General features: G+C 33.7%; 3 protein-coding genes and 1 pseudogene across 4 annotated transcripts; 2 read left to right on the top strand and 2 right to left on the bottom strand.

Annotated features, from left to right (window-relative positions):
- Window positions 1-652: 652 nt before the first annotated feature.
- LOC149883863 (zinc finger MYM-type protein 1-like) lies at window positions 653-3,288 on the bottom strand (annotated as a pseudogene). The gene is made up of 3 exons (XR_016455918.1): window positions 3,151-3,288; window positions 2,506-3,061; window positions 653-2,395 (listed from the first exon to the last, which is right to left on the bottom strand). The product of XR_016455918.1 is annotated as a zinc finger MYM-type protein 1-like (transcript).
- Window positions 3,289-8,221: 4,933 nt separating this feature from the next.
- LOC149883862 (uncharacterized) lies at window positions 8,222-9,004 on the bottom strand. Its single transcript, XM_090096812.1, has one exon. It carries the CDS (start codon window positions 9,002-9,004, stop codon window positions 8,222-8,224), a length of 783 nt encoding a protein of 260 aa, XP_089952938.1.
- A 7,212-nt stretch (window positions 9,005-16,216) lies between these two features.
- On the top strand, window positions 16,217-17,248 carry LOC149883861 (uncharacterized). The gene has a single exon (XM_090098649.1). It carries the CDS (start codon window positions 16,217-16,219, stop codon window positions 17,246-17,248), a length of 1,032 nt encoding a protein of 343 aa, XP_089954775.1.
- An 8,822-nt stretch (window positions 17,249-26,070) lies between these two features.
- Window positions 26,071-27,730, top strand: LOC149883860 (uncharacterized). The gene is made up of 2 exons (XM_090098962.1): window positions 26,071-26,271; window positions 26,448-27,730. Exon 2 carries the CDS (start codon window positions 26,458-26,460, stop codon window positions 26,962-26,964), a length of 507 nt encoding a protein of 168 aa, XP_089955088.1. The 5' UTR covers window positions 26,071-26,271; window positions 26,448-26,457; the 3' UTR covers window positions 26,965-27,730.

Genomic DNA, 27,730 nt, shown 5'->3' with positions numbered 1-27,730 from the left:
GGATCTAATGTACAGATGAAAAAAATTTTTGAAATGACTTAAATAAATTTTTTCTTGTTATAAAATAATGAATTCTCGACGAGAAACAATAATTACAAGAACCCGTGTAACTGAAGATGTTGAAATTGTAGAAAGCGATCCTGAAGATTTACGTTATTTTTTTTATTACGATGAAATGATAGAACGGCAATATGAGCTTTTAAACCAACGAGAAAATTATGAAACGAGAGCAAACAGAATACGCGATGAGAGAGAAAGAAACCAAGAACATGATATTATTGAAAGACGTCGAAGAATTGAAAGACCTCCGTCTGAAATAATTATAACAGAACCCACTGAACCTGGTGGAAAAATTAAAGTTAAACTTATTATAAGAAGACCCTCTGTACTTGAAATTACATTAGAAGAAAAATTAACTCTTAAAAAACAAAAATGATATGAAATAATTGAAAGAGGACCAACAGTAATACTTAATGGACGTAGACAATAGTTTGAAGAACTACTACAAAGAATAAATTAAGTCATTCACAACCTTTTTTTCATAATTACATCTCATTATGAAAATGCACAAAAATGACAATGAGTCTGCGCAAAAATGTCAATGAGTCTGCGCAAAAATGTCAATGAGCCAGAACCTGATATGGCATTTTTTCTATAGAAAATGGAAATGAGCCAGAACCCGCTTTTTATAGTAGTCCTCGTCGTAGCACAGACTTTTTGCAAGATCGTGTTCAATAGATATAACTAGGAGATTAGTTAGCCGGTCTTGACTCATTGTAGATCTTAATGTTGTTTTTACTAGACCAAGCTTACTGAAAGACCGCTCTCCTTCGGCGATGGAAACGGGAATCGTGTTAAAAATACGTAACAAAATGCATATTGATTCGAAGAGAGGCTCTAGACCTTTCTGATAGATTCCATTTAATAGCTTCATTGAAATGAGATTTTCTTTTGGACCGAAAAGATTGGCGCGCTTCAGAGTATCCAGATGACGGACCTCTAAAATAAGTTTGTCTTCATCTACATCACTCACATAAATTTGCGCCAAAGTTTTACATTTCTCCTCCACGTTAGGTTGTTTAATTTCTTTTTCTTCACTCGACCTACTATTTGATTCTGAGAGCCATAGGAACGAGAAAATGTTCGTCATCTTTTCTGCAGCTTGAAATCTGTCTCTCATTTGTTGAATTAAAGTATTGAGAGCGGTGTTGAATACGTTCACGTCAAACTGCTTTTCATCGTTTTCGTAGAAATGAACTTCGTTACTTGCTTCTTCGTAAAACGATTTCCTCTTCCTTGTCCTTTTTTGAACTAATTTTGACTGAAATCCATAGCTTGCTAGACCGGAGGCAACCAAATGTGCTTCATTAACTAATTCGGGCCAAGAAGATCCAAATCTAGTAAGATCCTCGATAAGAGTCCTCATAAGTTTCATCTCATCATCTAGAGTAATATTTTCTGATTGAAATGACACGCTGACATAGTTTATTGCTTGAAGTGCTTTGAACCAGAAGGTTGTCATGATAATAAACTCAAATGACTGAATCCATTTCTCCAAAGATTTTACGTATTTCAAAATATCTCCAGTTAAATCAAGATCCCGAAGTTTCTGCAAAGAAAGAAGAATTTCTCGGGGTCGCTTAACCAACGGCTTTACAGCTTCAATGCGTGCACTCCATCGGGTTTGCGAGGTTTGATGAACAGACAAACCATTCGTCTCGGTCAAGATTTTCCATCTTTTTAGGGCTAAAAAGATTGTAGAGTAACTGAATCTGGCCAAAATAGTTCTTCATTTTTACAGAAGATTCAAGAGAGTGAACACCAGCTAGGTTAAGTTTATGAGCGCTGCATGGCATGTAGAAAGCTTGAGAATTTCTTTGAAGAATGATCGCTTGTACTCCTTTGTACACACCAGACATGTTGGCACAATTGTCGTATCCTTGACCTCGGCAGTTCTTCAGATCGATGTCGTTTTGCTCCAAGACGTCCATAATTAGCTTGGCAATATCTGCACCTTTCTTTTTTTCGAGATTTTCGACCCTAAGAAAACGCTCCTTAACTACCCATCTTTTATCAATACCATAGTAGATAAAGCGGAGAACAAGGGCAATTTGCTCAGTATGAGAGACGTCAGGCGTTCCATCGACAAGAATGGAATAGTAAATTGCCATATGAGCCTCTTTAATATTGGCACCGCGGACAATTCTTCCACACTCTTTGATAAATTCATTTTGAGAACTCCAACCCAAATAATGAGCAACAATTTGTTTAGATTCTTGTTGGCTGCGAGAAACTTCTTCAAGGTGTAACTGAAGAGTCTTGTTGTGCTTTGCGAGTAGCTCTATAGTTGCAAGAAAGTTGCCATTATCGTCATCACCAATCATTTTTGATGAGCCTAAAACAAGAATTATAATTACACATATAAATCACGACTTTCTGTTTAATTAGAGTGCAGATAAATTAAAATGTAAATATAAATATAACAATTACCGTTCATAAATATACCTCTAAAGCTAAGGTTGCGTGATGCTAAGAAGAGAATTACATCTAAGATGCACCGCAGAATTTCACGCCACCTAGCTGCCTCATTTCTTACCAATTTATCTAGACTTGAATCAACCCCACACTGATTTTCCATGCTTTCCAGCGCTGTTTTCCACTTAATGTAATAGTCTCAATGGCGAGGATTGTTTTGGTGGCTTTTTACTTTGTCAGATAGCTTTCTCCAGTTTCCATTGATGCCACCATTCCAACGTAGAAGATGCGATTGATTACCAGCCCCGCAAGCTTGCTTGCTTCCGAAAAGTGAGCACGGAAAGCAAAGAAATATTTTAGAAGTTGCACTCCAAACAAGCCAATCTCTGTTTATTTTTTCCCCATTGCGAGTTATTTCGTGGAAAACTGATTCAGGAACCTTAATCTTGTTCGAGTCTCTCGGAAAAGATGAAGGATTTTTAGGAGGCCCCTGAAGAACAACTGCATCACGTTCTACTTTAGACATATTTTCAGCCCACAAAGCAGGATCGTTTGTACTAATTGCCTCAACCATCTTATCTTTACACTATTATTTCAAATAAATATTTAAATAAGTATATTACTTACACAAGCTCAAAATGATTATTAAAAGAATTTTTGAAAAGCAAAATTTACCAATAAATTGCTTCCATTTTCAACTCTTGTTGCCGATATTGTGCTACTTGAAGGAGGCAGTGCTTCTTCTGAGCTCAAAAAATTTTCAAAAGACTCATTTCCAAAGCCATCCTATAGAAAATGAAGTAAAAGATTTTAAAATCTCTTGATTTATATAGCAATAGTATAATAGGAAAGATATATGAAAAAGAAGGTTATGTTTAAATTAATGAACTTACTATTTCAAAAGCTTGACGTGTCTGGGAGGAAATTGTAATAATCAATGTGGAAACAGCAGGCCTATCCCCATCTCCTTTTTTTGTAGCTCGTATACCACAATCTTCGAGTGTACGTTTATTTTTTTGCTCATTTGCTGTCCTATTTGCCGCATTTTTTCTGTTTTGACAGCCAGAATCTTTTTTCTTGGAACTGAACATGTTTTGTTTTTACAAAACAGAATAATTCAAGTATTAAAGGTATTTTTATGTTACTTAGCGAATCTAAATGAAGTCTTGCAATCTCATTTATGTAATGTACTTTAACTTTTGTTGATATATATATATGTATGTATATAATAAATATAGATATACATGTGTTTTTTATAAACAAAGCAGCCATTATGAGTATTTTCCCGCAAAAGTTTTGAGTAGTCTCAGACTTCCGCATATGAATTTCGGATAATGCTGTATTGCTGAGGCAACAATTCTTAAACTCCTATTGTTACAATAAACTTATATTATAAAATTAGGAGTTTTTTTTGAAGCCCTGTATATCTTTTTTATTAAAGTAAAAAAAATTATTGTCATGTGTGCGCCCCTTCTGATCCTGCGCCCGGGTAAAAAGTACCCAGTAACCCCCCGCACGCGGCGGCCCTGCATATATACATACATTACATTACATTACATACATACATACATACATACATACATACATACATACATGCATACATACATACATACATACATACATACATACATACATACATACATACATACATACATACATACATACATACATACATACATACATACATACATACATACATACATACATACATACATACATACATACATACATACATACATACATACATACATACATACATACATACATACATACATACATACATACATACATACATACATACATACATACATACATACATACATACATACATACATACATACATACATACATACATACATACATACATACATACATACATACATACATACATACATACATACATACATACATACATACATACATACATACATACATACATACATACATACATACATACATACATACATACATACATACATAATTATGTTTTAAAGTAACAATGAATTAAATCAAGTAAAAAATAAACTAACTTTCGCTTGCCATAAAAAGCATACGTTTTATGGTTTGTTTATGCCTGTCAATAAAGTCTTATGTATTAAATTTATATCTTCCCGGTAAATTTACTTTTTTCCATTTTTTTGCAATAAGATGTTTATTTTCCGGCATTCAAACTTTAAACTCAAAAAAAATATAATAAAATTACCGTGGTGTTTACATAAAATAAACATTTAGAGAAAAAAATTTAGTTATTTTATCTAACTAGATGTCTAGTTAAATTAACAAAGTCATTTTCTGCAAATGTTTCTTTTATATATACGAAATTTGTCATTTCTTAAATTAGGACTTACTTAAAGCTTAGGACTTGGTTAGGTCACACCACGGTATATAAATTTTATTTATTAGTAAAATTGTCGATTTACGTCGTATTTATGGCAAAAGACATCGCACGATGTCAACACAACGTTGGTAAGACAAGGTCGACTACTATGAATTGCCGATTCTAGGACATTGATACCTTTTCCATACTTAAGGAAATTCAAGATGTTGCTGTATTTTTTAAAATGTTATAAGATTTCCATCTCATTGATATATATCATGCCAGAACCTGCAAAGAAGTATAAAACTGTATATTTTTTCTTAATTTATTCTATAGGAAAGAGTTGATCATAGTCCATAAATGTAAAGCACGGTTTTATAATTAAAATGTCGGGGTAAAATTCCATCCGTGTTTTGCAAACAGATGGGAGCAAATGTCGTCGTAAAATCTTTTTTTGTCAATGGTTTTTAAAACTGAAAAATCTTCTGCACGACAAGGATGACCTCTATTTTGGAGCAGTTGAAACAAAATGTACTGGGCGTTCATAAAACTTTTTCTTTTTAATTCTTTCGGTTTGTCTTTTCCGTACACCAGATCGTATAAGAAAGACAAATCCTTGAAATCTTTGATGAGCTGTTCTTCGAGGTATTCTATATCGTCTCGCTTACCGACAAGTACATAATAAATATAATTTGCATTTTCATAATGGTTTGTATAATTGAGTTGTTTTAAAAAGATTAAAATGTGTTCTTTGGTAATGCGAGAATATTTCACATGCGTATTTTCAGAATGAACTAATAAATTTAACGCCTTGAATTTTTTCTCTAATTTTTCAAAGACTTCTTCGGGAATCTTGCAGTTTTGTTTGCCTTGATATTGTTTTATGCATTCTTGAAAATGCATGATGCGAGAATAGGTATATTTGTTTATCGAATTGGATCGGTCGTAGTCTTTATACGGTATACCCGTTTCTAACATTTCTTGCTGACCCGAACACAAGAGACAGTATTTTTTATTGCTGTCGTCCATTTCAAACTGACTCGGATCGTTGTTGATGCAAAATTTACATTTAGTATGCAAGACTAGTTTTTGAGCAATTTTAATATCGGTCCACTGTCGTTGAGAGAGCGTTTCTTCTGCGATGGTAAAATAATTACGTTGAAGTTGGTTTTTTTCTTCGTCAAATTTAGCACGATCTTCAAACGAAAGCTGCGTCTGCAAGATGTCTTGATATCGCTGGATGAGATGGTTTGTCTTGGCGATAAACGTCATTTTTTCAGTCTTGCGTTTATCCAATTCGTCTTTTGTCTCCTGCAGGTGTTTAAGAGCTTCATCTGACAGTTCGTGTTTGTTTTCTAAAAGAAGAAATATGGATTTTAAGTGTGCTATATCGTCACTGTTATCCTTGTCAAACTTTTCCATAATTTTCGTGTTCAATAAGACAATGCTCATTTTTTAATAATTTATTCTATAGGAAAGAGTTTATCATAGCTCATAAATGTAACGTCTTGTAAGATATACAGATGAAAAAAATTGATTTTGAGTTAAATAAATTTCTTATGTAATTAAAAATGAATGAAATAGATGAATTTGACCTTCTTTATATTCTTAGTGGTGAAGAAGTGAAATATCGTGATGAGAAATCTAGAAAATTTCTTAAATTAGAAAGAAACGTTCGAAAGCTGCCAAAGTGTGTTAAAAAATCGTTTATACAAATGATTCAAATGTTGCCATTCGAAGAAGTTTTAATAAGATTAAAATCTGTTATTAATACATATAATCGTATTGAAATTAAAAAATCAGTGAATAGAAGTTTAGTGCATGGTAACTCAGTAAAAGAGATTGTTCGTCATTATAATGAAAATATTGTTAGTAATACGAAAGCAAATTTCAATATGAGCAAAATTAAAGAATAATTTTATATATCAGTAATATATATAAAATTTACATTTTCATAGAATAGCACCTAAAAAGGGTATGCTTGAGAAGGGTGAGTTAGGTCCGAGCAATAAGCCAGATCCAATAGATTGATAGCCTTTTCCATTTTTAACAAAGAGTCCTTCACCAATAGTAGGTTTTACCCAAGGTCTTAAAAAGACTCCTGATCCCGCAGCAGTCATTTTCATTCCATTTCCATTCTTTTTCAAGTAAACGATACCTCTTCCTGCAATTTTATCAACCATAGCAGAGCCGGCAGAAGAACCTACACCTGCTAACAATCCGGTGGCTAGAGCAGGAACTACTCTTGTGGCAAGAGTGCTGCCTAACATACCTAATAAAGGTAGAAGAGCTCCGATGAATCCTCCTTCAATGGTTGAGTTGAATGATAATTGCCTTTTGCTTAGTTTGAGTGTGACTCCTTTTCCAGCTTCATACGCTTTTGTAATTTTGTTCAATTGCGCACGAGTGATAGCGAGAACATGTTCACCGTTCAAGTCTTGATGAGATAGTCTTATACTAACATCAGTCTTTTCTTGCATCGCTTTTTTTATTTTGTCAGATTGACTTTGCGAGATGTTAATTTTTACTTTTTGGTAGTTGTTCATTTTTTAAATAAAAGAAAAAAATTATCGCTGAACTGCGCTGCTTGTAAAAAGGTCTTGAAGCACAGAGGTTATTCTTTCTCTAACGTGAAATCGGAGGATAATGTCTTCACCTCTAAAGTCGATCAAGTTACCGTTTTGATCTACAATTCTTGATTCCATTCTTGAAATTCTACCCACCATGATGGGCAAGTATATCAAGTGAAAAGGCTTTTCGCTAATTTTATAGCCTGGACCAGAGTCTGGATGAAAAGAGTAAATGTCAGATGTTCTTTTTCCGTTATCATAAGAGGCTCCGATCACATCGTTTGTGATTCTAATGATAGCTATATCATCTATTTTCGGAAGTGATTCAGACTCGTAATAATCGATATAACTTGTGACTTTATCTGGATTTGCCGGATCATCCTTTTTCTCTACATAGGTATATTCTTCTTTATTAAATCCGAGAATAGTGGCTAAACTGTTATTCACGTTGAAATCCACCCAATATTTTGTTGTAGCTCCAGGTTTTCCAAATTTCAGAGTAGATCTTAAAGTGGTTAGGTTTGCACCGATAACAACACCATCATCTCTATACAAGTTTCCAACTTGTTTTTGCATTTCCTTCTGAATATAGTCATTAATCTCGCTAATTTCATACGCTCCTTCTTCGATGATAATGGTGTAGCTGTTTGAACCGGCATTGGGACTGTATCTGAAAACATTATTTGTTGAATTGATGTTGGTGTAGCTGTGAACAGAGTCAAAGCCTACAAGAGCCATTTCATACTTTTTACTAGGTTCGAATTCGATAGGATTATCAAACTCAGTTTGGATGATGCTGTTTCTTACGGTTGGAGTTTCTTTTTTTGCTTTTGCAAGGAGATAAAATCCGCTCATCTTTTTATATAGAGTTGGGAAAATAAAAATTGTCAAATCCGCTTCGATATTTTCCATTGTCTTTTTTCGAGGATAAATCAATGACTGCAAATCCGTGAGGTTGAGACCAACAATATTTACAAAACTTTTTAAACTCTTCTATTTTCATATCGCTGGATACATGATCTTGGTAAATGTGGTTAATGTTTTTAGAGTCTTGCGGAAACAGACAAATGAAATTAGCGTTTTCTCGGATGGTTTGTCTAGGCAGCATGAAATAGTTTTGAGCGAGGTAAAAGCAGTCGACGTTAGAGTGTCTTCCTCGGATGTAGTATTTTTCACATTTGTTTTGTTTGGTCAATTGTAAATCGTCAAAGATCATTAAATTGGTTTTGGATGAATCAAGATCTTCTGGTTCTGGCACATCATCAGCCGTTTCGAAAAATTGACATTCCATATCCTCTGTGTTATTCCATTTTTTTGAAATTTCATCAATAACACATTCAGGACTCACGTTTAATTGTTCAATTTTGCTTTGAATGTTAAACAAATCAAGAATAACCTCTTTAGGCAATTTCTTCTCGAACGAGTTTTTTAATATTTTATATTCAGGTTGAAAAAGGGATTTTCCAAACACTTGCAAATGATTATAGTCTAGCCATCCAGGTCTTAAAAGTAAATTGAGTAGCAGCGTTGTTTTACCACAACCTGATTTTCCAATAATGATTCCGCGTATACTTTTAGGCAAAAGTTTGTTGTTTTTCCTTTTGCTTTTATTTACATTCCATGACAAATCAATCACTTCCATTTTTTATTATGTTGAATATAAAAAATGTATTGCGTTAAATGTAAAAAAATAACAGAAACGAGCAACTTACACCATGCAGTAAGCAAAAGCAATAGAAATATGCTTAAAGGAACTTGCGTCATCTGCGGGATAAAAAAGAACAAATTTGTTTCTACGCATGAGCTTAGCGAAGGAGACTTGGTGGAATCGATCAACAATTTTTCAAAAAAAATAAAGCTTCCATGGGCAAAGTTTCCAGGAGAAATGCACGTCCCAGGGATGAACTTTGCAGGACCTGGCACCAATTTGGATAAAAGACTCACTTCCACAGACATGTATCAAGAGTGGAGCAAACCGGTGGATAGAGTGGACAATGCTGCATATCACCACGATTTAGCTTACAAGTATTTTAACGACAAACAAAACAGAAATTTAGCAGATCGAATGATGCTTGAAGAAATGGATTCTATACAAAATCCTACTCAAAAAGAAATAAGCGAGCGAAAAATCATCGAGCCCATCATCAAAGCCAAAGCTAAATTCGGATTAGGTGTTAAAAATTCAAAGAATTTCCATGAATCCGCAAACGGATTTAAAAAGAATCTCCAAAAATCTAAAAAAATAATACAATGAAAAAAATTTTTATTTTGAGTTAAATAAAAATCTTGTATATAGAAAAGAAATGAATTTTATTACAATTGAAAGTTTTGATGAGAGCAAATTATCAGTTGGAGAAATTTACGCGGCGACCAAACCAGTTGTCTATCAAAAAGTGCCAGTAAAATATTCTTATCCAACTGGAGATGGTCCTCTTGTAATACGAACGCCTATATTATTTTCGTATGGTGTATGCGAGAATAAAGAACCAGCAACACAAAAATTGACTGGTTATTCCATGCCCTTCGTTTGCTTTGATGCTAAAAAGGGTAAAACTGAACAAGAAGAAAAGTTTATTAGCACAATGGAAAAAATTACTTTGTTTATTAGAGGCGAAGTGGATAAATTGTCAGCCAAACTTAAAAAGGGAGGAAGAAAAAAGCAAATTAATTCAAACGAATTGAGTATTTTAAAATATAAAGCTGAGCATCCTGAAGCAGCACCAGTCTTTTATGCAAAGACGTTTACTAAAAATGAGAAAGACGAATTACTCATGACAACTACATTTTATAGAAAGAAAACAGATCTTGATATAAAAAATGGAGTCAAAGGAGAACGTAGTAATAAAAATTTGGTCAGATCTTCTGGACATGATTTTATCAATCAAAGATGTTACGCTATTGGAGGACTTAGAATTGAGGGGGTGTATATTGGTCCTTCGATTGTGTCTATTCAAGTTAAACTGTCCGAAGCCGTCATCGTAAAAAATGCATCTTTACCTCATAGCCACATGATGTGTGAAGACTTGAATTTAGAAATGAAAGAAGATGAAATAGAACAGGATGAAATGTAAATAAGATCCATGGAAAATCTATGATTTTTTAAAATTTTTCTGAATTTTAAAAATGATCAACGTTGAAGGAATTGTACTACCGAACAAACCTCTGACCAACTTTCAATTAATAGATGCTGCGAAAAAGCTTAAAATTAAAAACTTTAGAGGTGTTTTTGTGAGGGATGAGTTACCAAAAAAGCTAAGAAAAAAAGAATGTGGAATTGTGAATACGGGAGATTCAAGCACAGATGGATTTCATTGGGTATGCTGGTATAAAGACGGAGACAAAAAGTATAGTTTTGATTCTTATGCTCAGCCTCCTCTTGTCGAACTTGTCGATTATTTGAAAAGTCCGGTTTATTATAACAGTGAAAGGGTTCAGTTTGGTGATACTTCTTATTGTGGTCACTTGTGTCTTTACGTCTTGAAAAAATTACAGGAAGGGGATGACTTTCAAAGCGTTGTTAACACACTTTGGTGAAAAAAATTTTTTTCCCTCATTAAAAAATGATTGACAAATTTGGAAGAACTGAATTAGGGAGGTATTTTTATGATCCTTATTCAGCAACAGCTATAACAGGTGATCTCTATGTCAGAACAGATGGAAACAGCACCATCACTGCAGATTTAGATTACAACTCTCATAAAATCATCAATTTGGGTGAACCCACCAACGCACATGATGCAGCTACAAAAAATTACGTAGACATGCATGCGTCAGGTGGAGGAACGGTGGGTACTGCAGACTTGGATTTAAATTTTCACAAAGCCATTAATTTGAACGAGCCGACTAATCTTCATGACGCCGCCACCAAAAATTACGTCGACGTCAGCTCGAGTCAGTGTGTTAAAACCGACGGGTCTAGCACCATCACTGGAATCATCGACATGAACTCTCACAAGTTGATCAATGTAGCCGATCCTACCAATTTAAAAGACGCAGCGACAAAAGGGTATGTAGACACCAAAGTCTCTTACAACGCTATTTCATACACCGACATTAACATGACAGCTCATAAACTAACTAATTTGGCTGAACCTACATCATCTTCGGATGCAGCTACAAAAAATGACGTAGACACGCATGCGTCAGGTGGAACTACAGTGGGCACTGCAGACTTGGATTTGAATTCGCATAAATTGATCAACGTGCTTGATCCAACCAACGCACAAGATGGAGCAACAAAAAATTACGTAGACTTGCTGTTGCAAAAATCAAGTCTGACCAGTGTTGTTCCAGGATCCAGTTTTACCAGTTTAGGGTTTAAGTCTCAGACGGTTGCAGCATTAACCACTTCGCCAGTGTTTGCGTTTTCTGGAAAATCCGGAGTGCTGAGAAGATTGTGGCTGGCTTTATACAGCACCTCTGGAACAAACGTCCCTGGACTAGTTTTTATTCGAATCTTCACTGACGGAGAAATCAATGTGGGGAATTATGCAGAAACCACGGAAGGAGTCGGAGTGGACCAAACAGGACTTGCTACCGATTTGCTTTTTTCTCCTTTGGGAGGAGCTTTTTACGCCAATTCTTTGCAAGGGTGTAACGTTTTCAATAGTACTTCCTTGGGAGGATATTTCACATTAGACATGCCTTTCAGAAACGACATCTCCATTCAACTCGTCAACAGAAATACAACTGCCATCACGTACTGGATTCAACCGTTCATTTCCACTCTTGCTTCTATTCCTGCAACCATTCCTCTTTACAAGCTGTACTCTAGAACGTTTCGATATTTGAGTACCACTTACGGCAGCGAATACGTTTTGATGAACACCAACGGAAAAGGAAATGGTGTGTCGTTGAAATACATCAGGATGCACATCATTGGCGCCTCTGGAAACTGGTGGGAATCTAGAGTCCGAATGTACGATGGGAATTTACCTCCAGGTAATGGAACCGTTCTCACTCCTTGGACTCCATACAACACCAACAATTACACGTATTTTCCAGGATATGACGGTGACAGCACATGCTTCTTCTCCTCCTCAGGATTGGAAGATTTTTATTTGTCGTCATGGAACGGAACAAATGTGACTTCATTCAACAACAAATCGACTGGGCTGTTGTATCAATCCACATCCTCCATCGGTTCCACCACCACCATTTCTTTTTACAGAAATTTCGGAGAAGCAGATTCTATGCCTACTGTCGCAGCTGGTAGAAGACTCGTTGTCACGCTCAACTCTGGTGATGATCAAGTCGGTCAATCTGGAAGCTTTTACCTTCTTCTCGGACAAGTCTATTATTACGCTTAAAAATTCGAAGAATTTCCATGGATCCGAAGGATCTAAAAAAATTCACAAGTGAAATTCTACAGATGAAAGAAAAAATTGAAAATGACTTAAATAAATTTCTAATTATATAAAAAACAATGAGTATGTCAGAAAATCAGCGTGCGATGATAGAACGGCTAACTGTAATGTATGAAAGGACAGAACCTCCAACGTCGGAAGAAATGAGTAGTCTTGAAATATATGAGTTAGAGTTGATAGAAAGAGATGAATTTACTAATGAAATAGAAGAAATTTATAGAAAAGTTGAAGAAAGATATTATTCTACCATAAGCCTAAGCGATGATGATGAAAGCGAAGATGATTTTAATGTTTTAGACGAAGCTATTATATTTAGTTGGTCTAGTTCAGAAGAATCTGCGATGAATGATCCTGAAGATGTTGATCCTGAAGATTTAAATCACAATGAATCTGCGATGAATGATCTACGAAATAGAGTTAGTTTTAACCGATTAGAAAGCGATGAGAGAGAAAGAAACCAAGAACATATTATTAGACGACGCGAAACAATTATTAGACGACGCAGAATAATTATAGAACCTACGTATGAAAGCGTAGAATACATTAATGAAGAGGAGGAGAAAAGAAATAGATTAAAGATTGAAGCATTGATTAAAGGTTTTAAAAAGGATAAATATAGAGTGTGTGCTTCTGCTGCTTAAACATTTTTTAAAATTCTTTTTGAAGAATTAAAAATTCAAGACGGATTAGCTTGCGAATCTAAAAAAATTAATTTTTTTACAATAATAAAAAATGGAGAATCATGTGCATAAAAAAATTTTTCATTACGATCGAAATACGTGTAATAAATCATCTTTTTTTCGACAAGTATTTGAAGCATGCTCCCTCAAAAGTAGGAACGAGATATGAAATATTTGCTCAAAAAGACATCACATTAAATAAACTGAGTCATCAGAAAATAATTTTTATGTTTGGAATAAAGCTTAAAAGCGGATTAGCTTTAGTGAATTTGAGAGAAAGCCTAAAATCAAAACTGGATTATTTCGGTCACAGCATGATGATATCAGAGTCGGTGGATAATGTGATCATGGAGATTTTAAATAACAGCAAGTCAGATGTCATTATTAAAAAAGGGGAAAGTTTATGCTTTGTCAATTTCATTAATGAGTGAAAAAAAATATTTTTTTTCGTTTAATATAAAATGGAATACAATCACGATGCTAAATCTAAACTTTATCCAGTTCTTCCAACAGCTCCTGCAGATGAAGGAGGGCATGTTTATAGGCTTCAGAAAATAAGCGAGATTCAGAAAGAGATGGACAACGAGAGGAAAAAGAGAGTGCATTTGAGCAAAAAGTACCATCGCGCTTTCAGAATCATTTCTTTTGTAGACACTACGTTGCAAGCAGGTGGTGTTGCGCTTGGAGTTGTTGGAATTGGAACTTTGAGCACCATCGCTGCTGCCCCTGTTGCGATTGCGTGTGAAGGTGTGGCTATTGGAATGGGCTTTTTATCCATTGTGGGAGGACAAGTCAACAAAAAACTAGCATTAAAAGCGGAGAAGCATGAAAAGATCAAAGTGTTGGCAGAGTCAAAATTGAACACCATCAACAGTCACATTTCAAAGGCTTTAGTAGACAACGTTGTGAGCGATTCAGAGTATGAATTGATTTTAGACGAGCTTCAAAAGTTTAAGAGTCTGATGAAAGAAATAAGAACTAAAACAAAAATCAACATTGACGAGATAACCAAAGAGTCGTTGATCCAAAAAGGAAGAGAAGATGCGATAAAAGCGTTCAATAATATGTTTAAGAAAAATTAAAGATTTTTCCACGGATCCAAAAGATCTAAAAAAACACATATAAGTCTACGTTTAAGTTTTTTTCTTGTGTTTTAAAAAATGTCCTTTTTTAAAATACTTGACCCTAACAAGAGAGATGAAATTGTGAAAGAACTTGTTGAAAGAAGAAAAAGAATCTATCAAGATAGTTTGAATGAAAATATTTATGATGCTAATCTTCAGACTGATTTGAGTAAGCTTTACAAGCCTCTGATTGAAAGCAATAAAAAGATGATCGATAACATCAAGACTGAGATCAAGACTGATCAAGACCCGCCTAGGAATGAATCTTTTTTAGAATCATCAAGAATGGAAGAGTCGTCTATTCTTCCTAAAAGAGATGTGTTTTTGAGAAGTTTGATTGATATGGATGTAAGAGCTAAATTTAAAAGTTTTAAGAACAAGTTTGAATTGAGTAAAAACGATGGTCGATATACGATTGGAAAAATGGGTGTTTTGTTTGACGGGAATGATATGATTGTCGGTGGCGAAAGGTATGAAGGAACAGAAGGTCTTTGGGAGTTGATGACCAATCCGAACATTTCAAAGAATTTCAACGCGACGGATGAAGATGTGGCTAATTACTCGAAAATATTAGCAGATAGCGGAGCCGTAAAGCTAGATGCAAGAAAGAACAAGCCTAAAGTAACAGAGGTTGAGAAATACAATAAATTCATCATACCTATTGAAAGCAGACTTAAAGAAAAAAAAGGTCATGGTGTGATTATCCTTCCGAGCGATCCTAATGCGTTGGTGGAAAAGCTTGAATTGAGTATTGCTGCATGGCATGCTGGAAACACAGCTTCAAGAAACGAGGCTGTGAGCATATGCGATGAGCTGTTGAGACAGAATAGGATTAATAAAGACGAGTACAAGGCTATGATCGCGTATATCAATATGAAATAAAAATCTTTGGAAATAAAAAATGATCGTTTATAGAAATAGATATGTTAAGAAGCATATTGTAGGTGGAAGTGGTATAATTGACACGCTTAAGAATTTCTTGAGAAGAGCAGCATCTTCAAGCGCTTCAAGAGCAGCATCTACTTTGGCTAATAAAATTGCAAAAACTGAACTGGGAAGAGAAGCAATCATGGCTACTAAATCTGCAGGAAAAGAGTTAGCTTCTGCAGCCATTTCCACTGCTAAAGATGTGGCTATTGATAAAGGTAAAAAGACCATTGAGAAATTGTATGCCAAGACTGGAACTCCAAAGCCCCATGAAGCTGCAAAGAATGATCTCAACCTTAAAAGCAAAGAAATTATTTCAAGCATTGTTAACAGAGCGGCAGCAGCACCGGTTATAGATGAATATTCCATGTTTGGATCGGGATTATCGAAGAAGAATGCGATTAGAATACAAGACCTGGTAAAACTTTCAAAGAATCTAAAAAAGGGAAATGGACTTTTGATTGCATGAGGATGTAAAAATTTTTTTCTTTGACGTATAAAAATGGCAAATTCAGATGTTTTAAATTTTACAGAAGAGATTATTGTTGATGAAGAAATTGAGAGATTCGAGTTTCATGAATACGAACCAGTGAATAAGAATCTAAACGTGGATGGAGAAATAAGAATAAATATTGAGCAACAAGATTTGTTCACGCTTCCATCTGAGGCTTACCTTTTGGTTGAAGGAAGACTTTTAAAAGCGGATGGAACTTCCTACGCTGATGCAGACGTCGTTGCTCTTGTTAACAACGGTATCATGTATATGTTCAGTCAGATTTCTTATCAGTTGTCGAATCAAGAGGTGGAGACCGTTTACGAACCTGGACAAGCTACCACCATGATTGGATACCTCAAATATCCATTAGAGTTCCAAGTGTCTGAAGGAATGAATCAGCTGTGGCAAAGAGACGTAACAGCTTTAGCAGATCTTGTTAACAACACTGGATTTAAGCAAAGACAAGATTACATCATCAAGCAAACTGAAGAAAAAGGAACGTTTTCGTTCTGCATTCCTTTAAAACACATTTTTGGATTTTGCGACGATTACGATAAAGTGCTCTATGGATTTAAGCATACACTTGCTGTTGTGAGAAAAAGCGATAGTGATGCTATTTTTAGAACAGAAGCAACAGCTGCAGGAAAAGTAGATTTAACTAAATTATCTTTGTTTATGCCTCATGTCACACCCTCTGTAGCAGCTAGCAACAATCTTTACAAAATCATTGAATCAAAAGTAGATGTTCCATTTTCGTTCAGATCTAGACAATGTGACACCATCGCTGTTCCTGTATCCAACAACTTTAGTTGGAGGCTAAGCGCAAGATCTGCTAGTGAAAGGCCTAGGTATGTCATTGTTGGATTTCAAACCAATAAATCTGGAAGTCAAGTAGAGAATCCTTCAGTCTTTAATCACTGCGACTTGAAGAACATATATGTCACTTTAAACAGTGAAAGGTATCCTGCTGTTGATTACAATTTAGACTTTAATAACAACAAATACTCAAGAGCATATAGAGACGCCTCTAAGTTTGACAATAGACTTTATGGGGTAAACGAACTTATATCTCAGCCCAATTTGACTGCCTTAAATTATAGATACATTTGTCCTCTTTTTGTTTTTGACGTAAGCAAGCAGGCTGAGAGGTTAAAAACTTCAGTGATAGATGTGCAAATAAAAGCGACATTCAATGCAAACGTTCCTGCAAACACTCAAGCCTTTGCCGTCCTCATTTCCGATAAATTGCTTAGGCTTAAATCAGATGGAAGCAGAATGAATATTGTTTATTGAAATGTTTTCAAAATAATATTTTTTAAAAATAAAAATGAAGTATACGAAAAAGGATTTGAAAAAATTGCTGAAAGAAAACGGAATTTCCAAAACGTCAAACAATAAAATGTCATTATTGATGCTTGCGGTTGAGAACAACTTGATTGATAAAAACGAATGGATTAAAGACGTGAAGGAAGAGCGACCAGTGGGTAGACCGAGAAAGGATTAAAATGGATTTAAATCTGTTAAAAGAAGAATAAAATGAAACAGTTTTTTCCGTTTTTTCTAGAATGCAGTATCAAAGAGACTGACGCAAATAAAAAAAGACATCTTGAGCTTCTTGCTTTTGGAAAAACAGGTGTGTTTTGCGAATCTGTTTACGTTACTGAAAACGGAGATTTTAATATTCCCAAAGAGTACAGTGAGGAAGAGAGAGACAAGCTTTACCGACTTGTATGGAGTGCTGAGACTGAATATTCACAAATGGAAAAGAAAATCAAAGAGCATATCAGTACTTGGAAAGGCTTGTCAAAAGAAGAAAAGTTAAGAATGATTGACAAGTATGTGCTTGGTTTGGATTGTGATTTCGAGGAGAAGAAAAAGATTTCTGGAAATCTAAAAAGCGCATTTTTAAATCATTCACTAGCTTCCAAAGACATTGTGTATGAAAACTTTAAAATACTTCGTATTCATGGAACTTCTTCAGATGTTAGAAATGAAAAATTAAATTTGATTTAAATAAAATAAAATCTTGATATAATAAAAATATGCCATACACAAGAAAGTTTTTGAAAAATTTGTTAAAAGAAAATAATGTTTCCAAAACGTCAGACAATAAAATGTCACTCATGATGATTGCGGTTGAGAACAACTTGATTGATAAAGATGCAATTTTGGAAAACTCGAAAGAGGTGAGACCTGTGGGAAGACCTAGAAAAAATGAGAAAAAAGAAAAGAAGCCTCTTGATCCAAAATATGCGAGACTTGGTTTAATTAGAAATAATCCTTTAGGTTTGAAAATAACTCATATTGATACTGGCGAGGAGGTGAAATACAAGTCTGTTTATGAATCGAAGAAAAAGACAGGACATGGCTGGCAGTACTTTACGAGACGAAATGGAAAAGTAGTAGATGGATACAAATATGAGATTTTCTAGATTTCACAATTGAAATCCATTGAAAAATATTTTTCTTAGATCATTCAAATTTTTAGCGTGGGAAGTTTTTAAATTTTTATATTGAATTTAAAAAATTGAAAAATGATATAAATAAAAAAATCTTGTGTTAATTAAATGGATAATAAAACGGTGAAAGAATTAAAAGAAATTGCTAAAGGACAAAAAATAAGAGGGTACTCTAAAATGAGAAAGGGAGAACTTATAATGGCTTTGCAGCCTCCTAGAGTTGTCTCTTCTCCTGCTACTTTTCGTAGACGAACGACTGAGGCAAGACCTTTGCCTGAAAGACCTACCGTGGTGAGGTTTGTTCGACCAGCTGTAAAAGTTTCAATAAAACCGACAAAAGTAAGGCTTGTTTCTTCTGCAGTGATAAAGCCTCCTATAGCGCCAAAACCAAAGATCATTCCACCTGTTGTGCGAAAGCCTCCTATTGCTCCAAAACCAGCCCATTTGCAAAGACCTATCCTTGACGAGCCTGTTTCAGATTTAACACCTGCTATAGCGCCAAAACCAGTCATTCCACAGAGACCTTCATTTTTTTCAAGTCTGACGTCAGCTACAAAAAGTGTGGCGTCGTATGTTAAAACTAAGTTTAATGATGTTAAAGAATGGATAGAGCCCTACGTTCCTGAAGTAGTCAAGAATAAGGTGAGCGAATCAGCAAAACAAATCGATAAAAAGATACAGTCTATCAAATCGCTTGTATCAAAAACAGTGTACAAACAGCCCTTGCCAAAGCCAATTATAGTAAAGTTTAAAATGACTGAACATTCAGCGGAGAGTTCTGTGAGACAATTTTCTTATAGACCTTCTTCTCGATATAACGACCTTGCAACCTTTTTTAATTTGGTGAGAGAGCCTGCCATTCAAACCATGGAAGGGGAAAGAAACACCAGAGTAAGAATTATTTTAACGTGCAAAATGAAATCTGTAAGCATGATGACTGGTGCAGAAGTGACTCGGGAAGCGAGCTTTTCATCAAGATCAGAGATTATTCTAACAGCTACAAATGTAAGAGAACTCATGGGTAAGATGGAAGAAAAAGTTTTGGAAAGTAGTGTTAAATACAATGCTTTAGGATCTAATTCTACCCTGTCTAAGATTTTAAGGATGGATATTAACTTTACTGATTACGAGCCTATCAGTGGTTCTTCCTATATTGAGTTGTCTAAAGAGCTGAAAAACAAAAAGGCGATCATCAACATGAAAAACGATGACAATCAGTGCTTTAAATGGTCAGTCACTAGAGCGCTGAATTTAAAAAATACGCATAACGAAAGAATTGATGAAGACTTGGTTCTAAAATCAGAAGAGCTGAATTGGGATGGAATAGAGTTTCCTGTCAAGCTTAATAAAATCAAAAAGTTTGAGAAAAATAATCCAACTATTAGCATTAACGTCTTTGGGTATGAAAATGAAAAACTTTACCCTTTGCAAATATCTAAATTTGCAGATCGAAATCACTGTGTTGATTTGTTGTTTATTTCAAACGAAGACACTGACCATTATTGCATGATTAAAAGTTTGAGTTGCTTATTGTCAACACAAACATCAAATCAACAGCATAAAATGTATTATTGTAGAAATTGCTTGCAAGACTATGACCAGGAAGAAAAGCTTCAAAAACATCAACCTTATTGTTATGATAACACCTCAGTAAGAATCGAACTTCCTAAAGAAGGAACGACTGTTCAGTTTAAAAACTATCAAAGAGGTATGAAAGTTCCATACGTTGTATATGCTGACTTTGAAAGTTTTATCAAACCCATCGAGGACAACACTGAATATAATAATAAAGAGTCATACACCAAACAATACCAAAAGCACGTTCCAAGCTCCTTCTGCTATTATATCAAATGCTTTGATGATAGCCTTTACAAAGGAAAACCAGTCATGTACACAGCTGAAAGCGAGGAGGATGACGTAGCTCAAAAGTTTATAAATATGCTTGAAGCTGATCTTATAAAGATTTTCGATAAGATTGATTTAATAAAAAAGAAAGTCATGACTGATAAGGATGATAAAGATCATGAATCTGCAACTCTATGTCATATTTGCAATAAAGGTCTTAACGATGACAAAGTACGAGATCACTGTCATTTGACTGGAAAGTATCGTGGTGCTGCGCATAAGAAATGCAATAAAGATTATAAACTTCCAAAATTCATTCCTGTCGTTTTACATAATTTGTCTGGTTACGACAGCCATTTGTTCATCAAGAAATTAGGTGGAAAACTCAATTGTATACCCAACAATGAAGAAAAATATATCAGCTTCACAAAAAGCATCAAAGTGAGAGAATTTACTGATAAGAAGGGTAAACTAAAGGAAATATGGAAAGAGATGAGGTTTATTGATAGCTTCAGATTCATGGCTGGTAGTTTAGACGGTTTGGCTAAAAATCTAAACAACGACCAATGCAAAAACGTTGCTCAATATTACTCTGGAGAGCAGTTTGATTTATTAAGAAAAAAAGGTATTTACCCTTATGACTGGGTGGACTCGATTGAAAAGTTCTCCGAAACGCAATTGCCTCCTATTGAAGCATTCCATTCCAAACTGAATGATGAGGGAATAAGCTCTGAAGACTATGCGCATGCAAAAAACGTTTGGAATGTATTTGGATGTGAAACGTTTAAAGATTACCAAAAACTGTACAACATGTCTGACGTGTTGATACTTGCCGATGTCTTTGAAAATTTCAGAGACACTTGCATGGAATATTACAAGCTTGACCCTGCTTGGTATTACACCTCACCCGGTTTAGGTTGGGATGCTATGCTAAAGAAAACTGAAGTTGTAATAGAGCTTATAACCGATATTGATATGCTTAATATGATAGAAAAAGGGATACGTGGTGGAATTTGCATGATCAGCAAACGTCATGGAACTGCAAACAACAAATACATGAGTGATTATGATCCTTCACAACCATCGAAATTCATTCAGTATTTAGATGCAAATAATTTATATGGATGGGCTATGTGTAAGCCTCTTCCTGTTAGAGGATTCAGATGGATGACTGAAGAAGAACTCACCAATTGGAAATCCATGCCTTGCATTCTCGAAGTGGACTTGGATTATCCTAAAAGCCTACACGATTTACACAACGACTATCCTTTAGCTCCTGAAAGATTAACCATTGGAAAAGTAGAAAAGCTTGTTCCTAATTTAAACAACAAGGAAAAATACATCATTTATCATGAAAACCTAAAACTCTATGAACGACTTGGATTGATCGTTACCGAAATTCATCGAGGTATCACCTTTGAAGAAGAACCTTTCATGAAACAATACATTGACCTCAACACTGGATTAAGAGCAAAAGCTAAAAACGAGTTTGAAAAAGAATTTTTTAAGCTCATGAATAACTCTGTCTTTGGAAAAACCATGGAGAATATTCGAAAGCATGTTGATATTAAACTGGTTACCACAAGAAAAGAAGTCTTAAAATTGTCAAGAAAACCTAATTATGATAGAAATACCATTTTTGATGAAAACCTTGCAGCGGTTCATATGAAAAGAACAAAACTCTTTTACAACAAACCTGTTTACTTGGGACTGTGTGTTCTAGACATAAGCAAAATTCTCATGTTTGAACATCATTACGACTATATCAAACCTAAATACGGAGATCGCGCAAAACTTCTCATGACTGACACTGACTCGCTCATTTACGAAATCGAAACGGATGATTTTTATCAAGACATTGCTAACGATATTGAAGCTAAATTTGACACGAGCGAATTTCCAAAAGACCATCCTGCCGTTCAAAACTTTGCATTTGACGTTGGGTTTAAAAATAAAAAGGTTATAGGTAAGTTTAAGGATGAGACTGCTGGTAAACAAATTAAAGAGTTTGTTGGGCTTCGACCCAAACTCTACTCTTACAAGATCGCTAAAGATAAACACAAAAAATGCAAAGGGGTTAAAAAGAAAGTTGTTCAAAAACGCATCACTCATCAAGACTATTACGACTGCTTGATGAATAAGACAGAAAAGCTTACAGCCATGAACGTTATCCGATCACATCAGCATAACATTTACACCGAAGAAATTAACAAAGTCGCACTCAGCGCTGATGACGACAAGAGGATACGAACGAATGATGGCACTCACAGAACATTTGCCATCGGACACTACAAACGAAAACCGTGCTTTACATTTATGGACTATGATCAACTCTTTCCTATAGAATAAATTAAGAAAAAATATACAGTTTTATACTTCTTTGCAGGTTCTGGCATGATATATATCAATGAGATGGAAATCTTATAACATTTTAAAAAATACAGCAACATCTTGAATTTCCTTAAGTATGGAAAAGGTATCAATGTCCTAGAATCGGCAATTCATAGTAGTAGGTCGTTTTGACGTCGTTTTCGCGATGTTATAACAACGTCGTAATAAGTCGGTTGACATCGCCGATGAAAACCCAACGTAAACCAGAAGTCGGTTTGACATCGGGTGCCCACTGGGTAACGTGTTTATTTTTATTATATGCTGATCTGAACCCAATTCGTATCAGGTCATTTGTTTTTAGTCTGCTTTTGCATTTTTGTTTATTAACTGCTGCGAAGGCTTCATATTAGTTTACAAAGGTACTTCATAGATATCGTGAGTTTAATATTATTTTTTGTTTTTCTTATTCTAGTTAAAGGTTGTTTTTTTTCTTTTTTTGCATTATTATGTTTATTGTTATTAAAGTGCTAAAATGGGTAAAACTCCACAACTGGAACGTAAAAAAGTTATCATCCTTCATGAAGAAGGTTCTCAACGACAAATTGTTCAAAAAACAAAATATTCAAAGACAGCCACTAGAGAAATTTTAAAAAAATTGAAAAACACGGGACCTCTTAAGGATAAAACTCGAAGTGGAAGACTTCCAAAGCTTAAAAAATATGATATAAGTATTTTAAAAATGTCTCAGCGAAATGGAAAAAAAACGTCCAGTGAACTAGCCCAATGCATTCAAGCTGCGACTGGGACTAACGTTTCCTCATCTTGCATTCGACGAAATTGGCTAAAAGCTAGGTTAAGAGAATGTGTTGCAGTTTGAAAGTCTTTATTATTGGATGCAAGAAATGTTAAACCGTGTACTATACTCAGATGAATCAAAAAACTGAATTGTTCGGTAGCAGAAGACGACAGTATGTAAGAAGAAGAGTTGGAGAGGCTTATCGCTCAAATTGTCTACATCCAACAGTCAAGCATGGGGGAGGTTTTGTTTTAGTTTGGGGTTGTATTTCATCATCTGTAGTTAGTGATTAAATCAGAATTGATGGAAAATGACAGTAGCACAATATATAGAAATCTTAAAACATCATGCTATACCATCTGGAATGAGAAACTAACTGGTAATAATTTAATTCTACAGCAAGACAATGATCCCAAACAATGTTCCCGAGTGGCCAAAAAATATTTACAGAACATGTGTGAAGAGGGAGTTCTTGAAGTAATGAGCTGGCTTCCTCAATGTCCAGATTCGGACATTATTGAACATGTTTGGAATTATTTGGATAAAAAAAAGGCTGAAACCCAAAAAATGTCGAAGAATGTTTCCGAATATTAAAAAGAGAGCGGGCCAATATTCCACAAAATTTCATTACAAATTTATATGAACCAGTTACTAGGAGAATCGCTTCTGTGATCAATGCAAAAGGCGGATATACGAAATAGTGTTGTGACCCAAACTAAAAATTGTAACTAACTTTACTTAAAAAACCGTAACTAAATTTAGTCGACTAACTTTTTAGTCTAACTAAGTTTAGTCGACTAACTTTTTAGTCTAAATAAATTTAGTCGACTAAAAATTCAGTCAAACTAAATTTAGTCGACAAACTTTTAGTCTAACTAAAATTAGTCGACTAACATTTTAGCATAACTAAATTTAGTCGGCTAACTTTTTAGTCTAACTAAAATTAGTCGACTACATTTTTAGTATAACTAAAGTTAGTCGACTGATATTTTAGCGTAACTAATATTAGTCAACTAGCTTTGTAGTCCAACTGAATTTAGTCGACTAACTTTTTAGTCTAACCGAATTTAACCGGACTAACTTTTTAGTCTAACTAAATTTAGGCGACTAAAATTTCAGTCAAATAAATTTAGTCGACTAAATTTTTAATTTGCGAAAAATATATTGTTACTGTTACTCAAAAAATACTTTTTTTAAATCTTGTTATGCGTTTGTTGTGAAGTAGTTTGAGCGCCATATTTTTAATTATAAATTGCTGTAAGTTAATAGTTTTATTTGTATTGCATCTATTTCAAGGTTCGATTTTCAGGATTTTAGAGAAAGGTTTGCGACATATACACTTTGAATTTTGTAATAGTAATAAAACTTATCCAATTAGTTCCCCCTTATTATTAAGTACTTGTTTTAACTTTCAATGAAAAGCACGGTCGTTCAGAAGCAACAAGTTATTACACGCAAGCGCAGTAGTAACTTTAAAAAAGTCAAATTTTAATAATGGCTACGGCTGTAGCAACGAATTTTTTTATTTAGTTGACTGATCATTTATTTTTGTTTCCATACAAATCAACATTTTAAACTCTTTCTAAAACTGAAATCATAATAAGCATATCTCAGTTGCATAAGAAAATCATTCAAATAAGATAAAGATTATATCAAAAAGTTTAAAGTTGCGCTTTTCTAAGTAAATTAACATTCTTGAATATGCTGATTTGTTCACACTTTTAAAAACACATTATCTAATTTTCTGAGCGTAGAAATTAAACAATTATTTTTTAATTTAGATGAGTATTTATAGTATTTAACACTTGTATCAGATCATAGCACTTAATTTTTTCTTCTTGTAAATAAACTTACAAACACACACACAGATACATACATACATTACATATATATATTTTTTCTTTTACGTTTTGATACTTTTTACCTTCTGAATAAGGTTTGATTGCTATTCGCTTGCTTAGGCAAACTAATAACAAGAATTGTTTAGTTTCTCATGTGTTTTTTTTATTTGATTTTAATTACTTCTCTTCTCACTCCTTACTCTTACAGGTTTATTTACTTTTGCTTTGTATTCATATTTGGTCTCTATATTGTTTGCTATTACATATACAATAAACATTTGTGTGCTATTTAGGATCAAGGACATATATTGATGCAATGTTTTCAGCTGTTTGGCAACTTTTTACTGATCAACTTTAAAGAACAAATTTTTTAAAATTAGCTTGAAGTTTCCTTGAGTTACAATTTTGGTCAAATTAGATTATAAATGTGCTCTAAACAGAGTGCTTAATTTTTTCTTTAACACATACAACATTTTTCACTGAATTATGTGAATAGCCTTTTTTTTTTTTTTTTTTTTTTTGTTTTGTTTGACATGATACCAGAACTTTCATTATATTTTTAAAATGCAAGAATATTTTTCAAATATTTCCAAAATATATTTGTATATATTAACATGATAAAACAAGTTTATCTTTTAACACATCTTTTAACTGTATATATATATATATATATATATATATATATATATATATATATATATATATATATATATATATATATATATATATATATATATATATATATATATATATATATATATATATATATATATATACAGTACTGTGCAAAAGAAAGTAGCACCTAAGAAATTTTTAAAAAAATGCACATTTAAATAAATAATATTGAGTTTTTATTAAATTAAACTGAGATATTCTTTTAAATAAAACTATATTTATTTATTTTAGTTAATGATTTCGTTAATAATATAATTTTTTTATTAATATTTATTAGATGGTTTCAACTCGTATCATTTTTCACCCACTTATGTTTGCTCATTTATTGCGGACAAGGATCAACACTAGAAATTGATTACATCAATCACTGTACTATTTATTTATTTTGTTTAAATTTATTATTGTTAAATATTTTTTGATAAATAAGAATGTGGCGAAGAATTTTTAGTTACTGTTGAGTTCTCGCGTTAACTACAGATTTTTTTGTCTAAAAAATTTTTTTTTTTTTTTCAAAAGTTTTGTTTTATAATAAAATTACTTTTCAGTACTAATAAAATGCCAAAGATATCAATAAATGACAGAACTTGCATCATTGTTTTACATGAAGAGGGCTATAGTCAAGTTAAAATAGCCAAACGTGTGAATTGTTCACGAGCCTCAGTTCAAAAAATAGTTAAAAAATATGAAACTGGTGATTTAGTGGATAAAAAGAGGTCTAGTTGTCCCAAGAAGTTAAGCCTATGTGATGAACAGTTTTTAAAAATAACAGCGCTACAAAATCGCAAGAAAGTAAGCGGAGAACTCGTTCAAGATCTTAAAAGAGCTAGTGGAACTTTAGTACATGCATCTACTGTGCAACGATCTCTAATAAAATCTGGATTAAAAGGCTGTGTAGCTATTAAAAAACCTTTACTATGCAAAGGTAATAAAGAAAAAAGATTAAAGTTCGCCAGAGAGAACAAAGAGTGGCAGAAAAATCAATGGGACAAGGTATTGTTTACAGACGAATCTAAATTTCAAATAGTTGGGACGAATAGACGTCAGTATGTTAGGCGAAGATAGGGAGAGGCATTGAAAGAGCCATGTCTAGCATCAACTATCAAACATGGTGGGGGGAATATTCAAGTTTGGGGGTGTATTTCAATAAAAGGGTTAGGGGGCATTGTTAGAATAACAGAAAAGCTTACAGGTGAAAAATATAAAAATATTTTACATAATCATACTGTGCCTTCTGGACGACAACTGATCGGGGATTATTTTATCCTACAACAGGATAACAATCCCAAACATACTTGCAAATTAGTTAAAAATTGTTTGTCAAATCTGGAAGAGGAGGGAGTGCTTAAAACCATGCCTTGGCCTCCTCAGAGCCCTGATTTGAACATAGTCGAACATGTGTGGGACTACTTAGACAGAAAGAAGATGGAAAGGTTGCCAAAGAATGTAAATGAACTTTGGGATGTTCTAAAAGAAGAATGGTATAATATCCCCATCACATTTATTGAAAATCTGTATAAAAGTATAACTAAAAGGCTCCAAGCTGTTATTGTAAATAATGGTGGTCACACTAAATATTAATTAAGTCTCTTTGTATAGTTATAAATTTAAATGTTTTTAATAAAACTTGTATTATATTACACAATTTAATAAAAAATATGTTTGTACATATATCTTTGTTTTAATTTCATTTTGTTTGTCATTTTATCTTGAATATATAAAAATTCTCTTAGGCGCTACTTTCTTTTGCACAGTACTGTATATATATATATTAGTATAATCAAAAAGTTCGTATAATTCGTGTTTTAATATTCTTGCCAATAAAATTTTT

This window comes from Hydra viridissima, unplaced genomic scaffold (assembly GCF_058129835.1).
Source record: "Hydra viridissima isolate aposymbiotic clone 2 unplaced genomic scaffold, HvirCarnegie_v1 scaffold_9, whole genome shotgun sequence".
NCBI lineage: Eukaryota > Metazoa > Cnidaria > Hydrozoa > Anthoathecata > Hydridae > Hydra > Hydra viridissima.
This window is presented reverse-complemented; position numbering and strand designations above follow the sequence as displayed.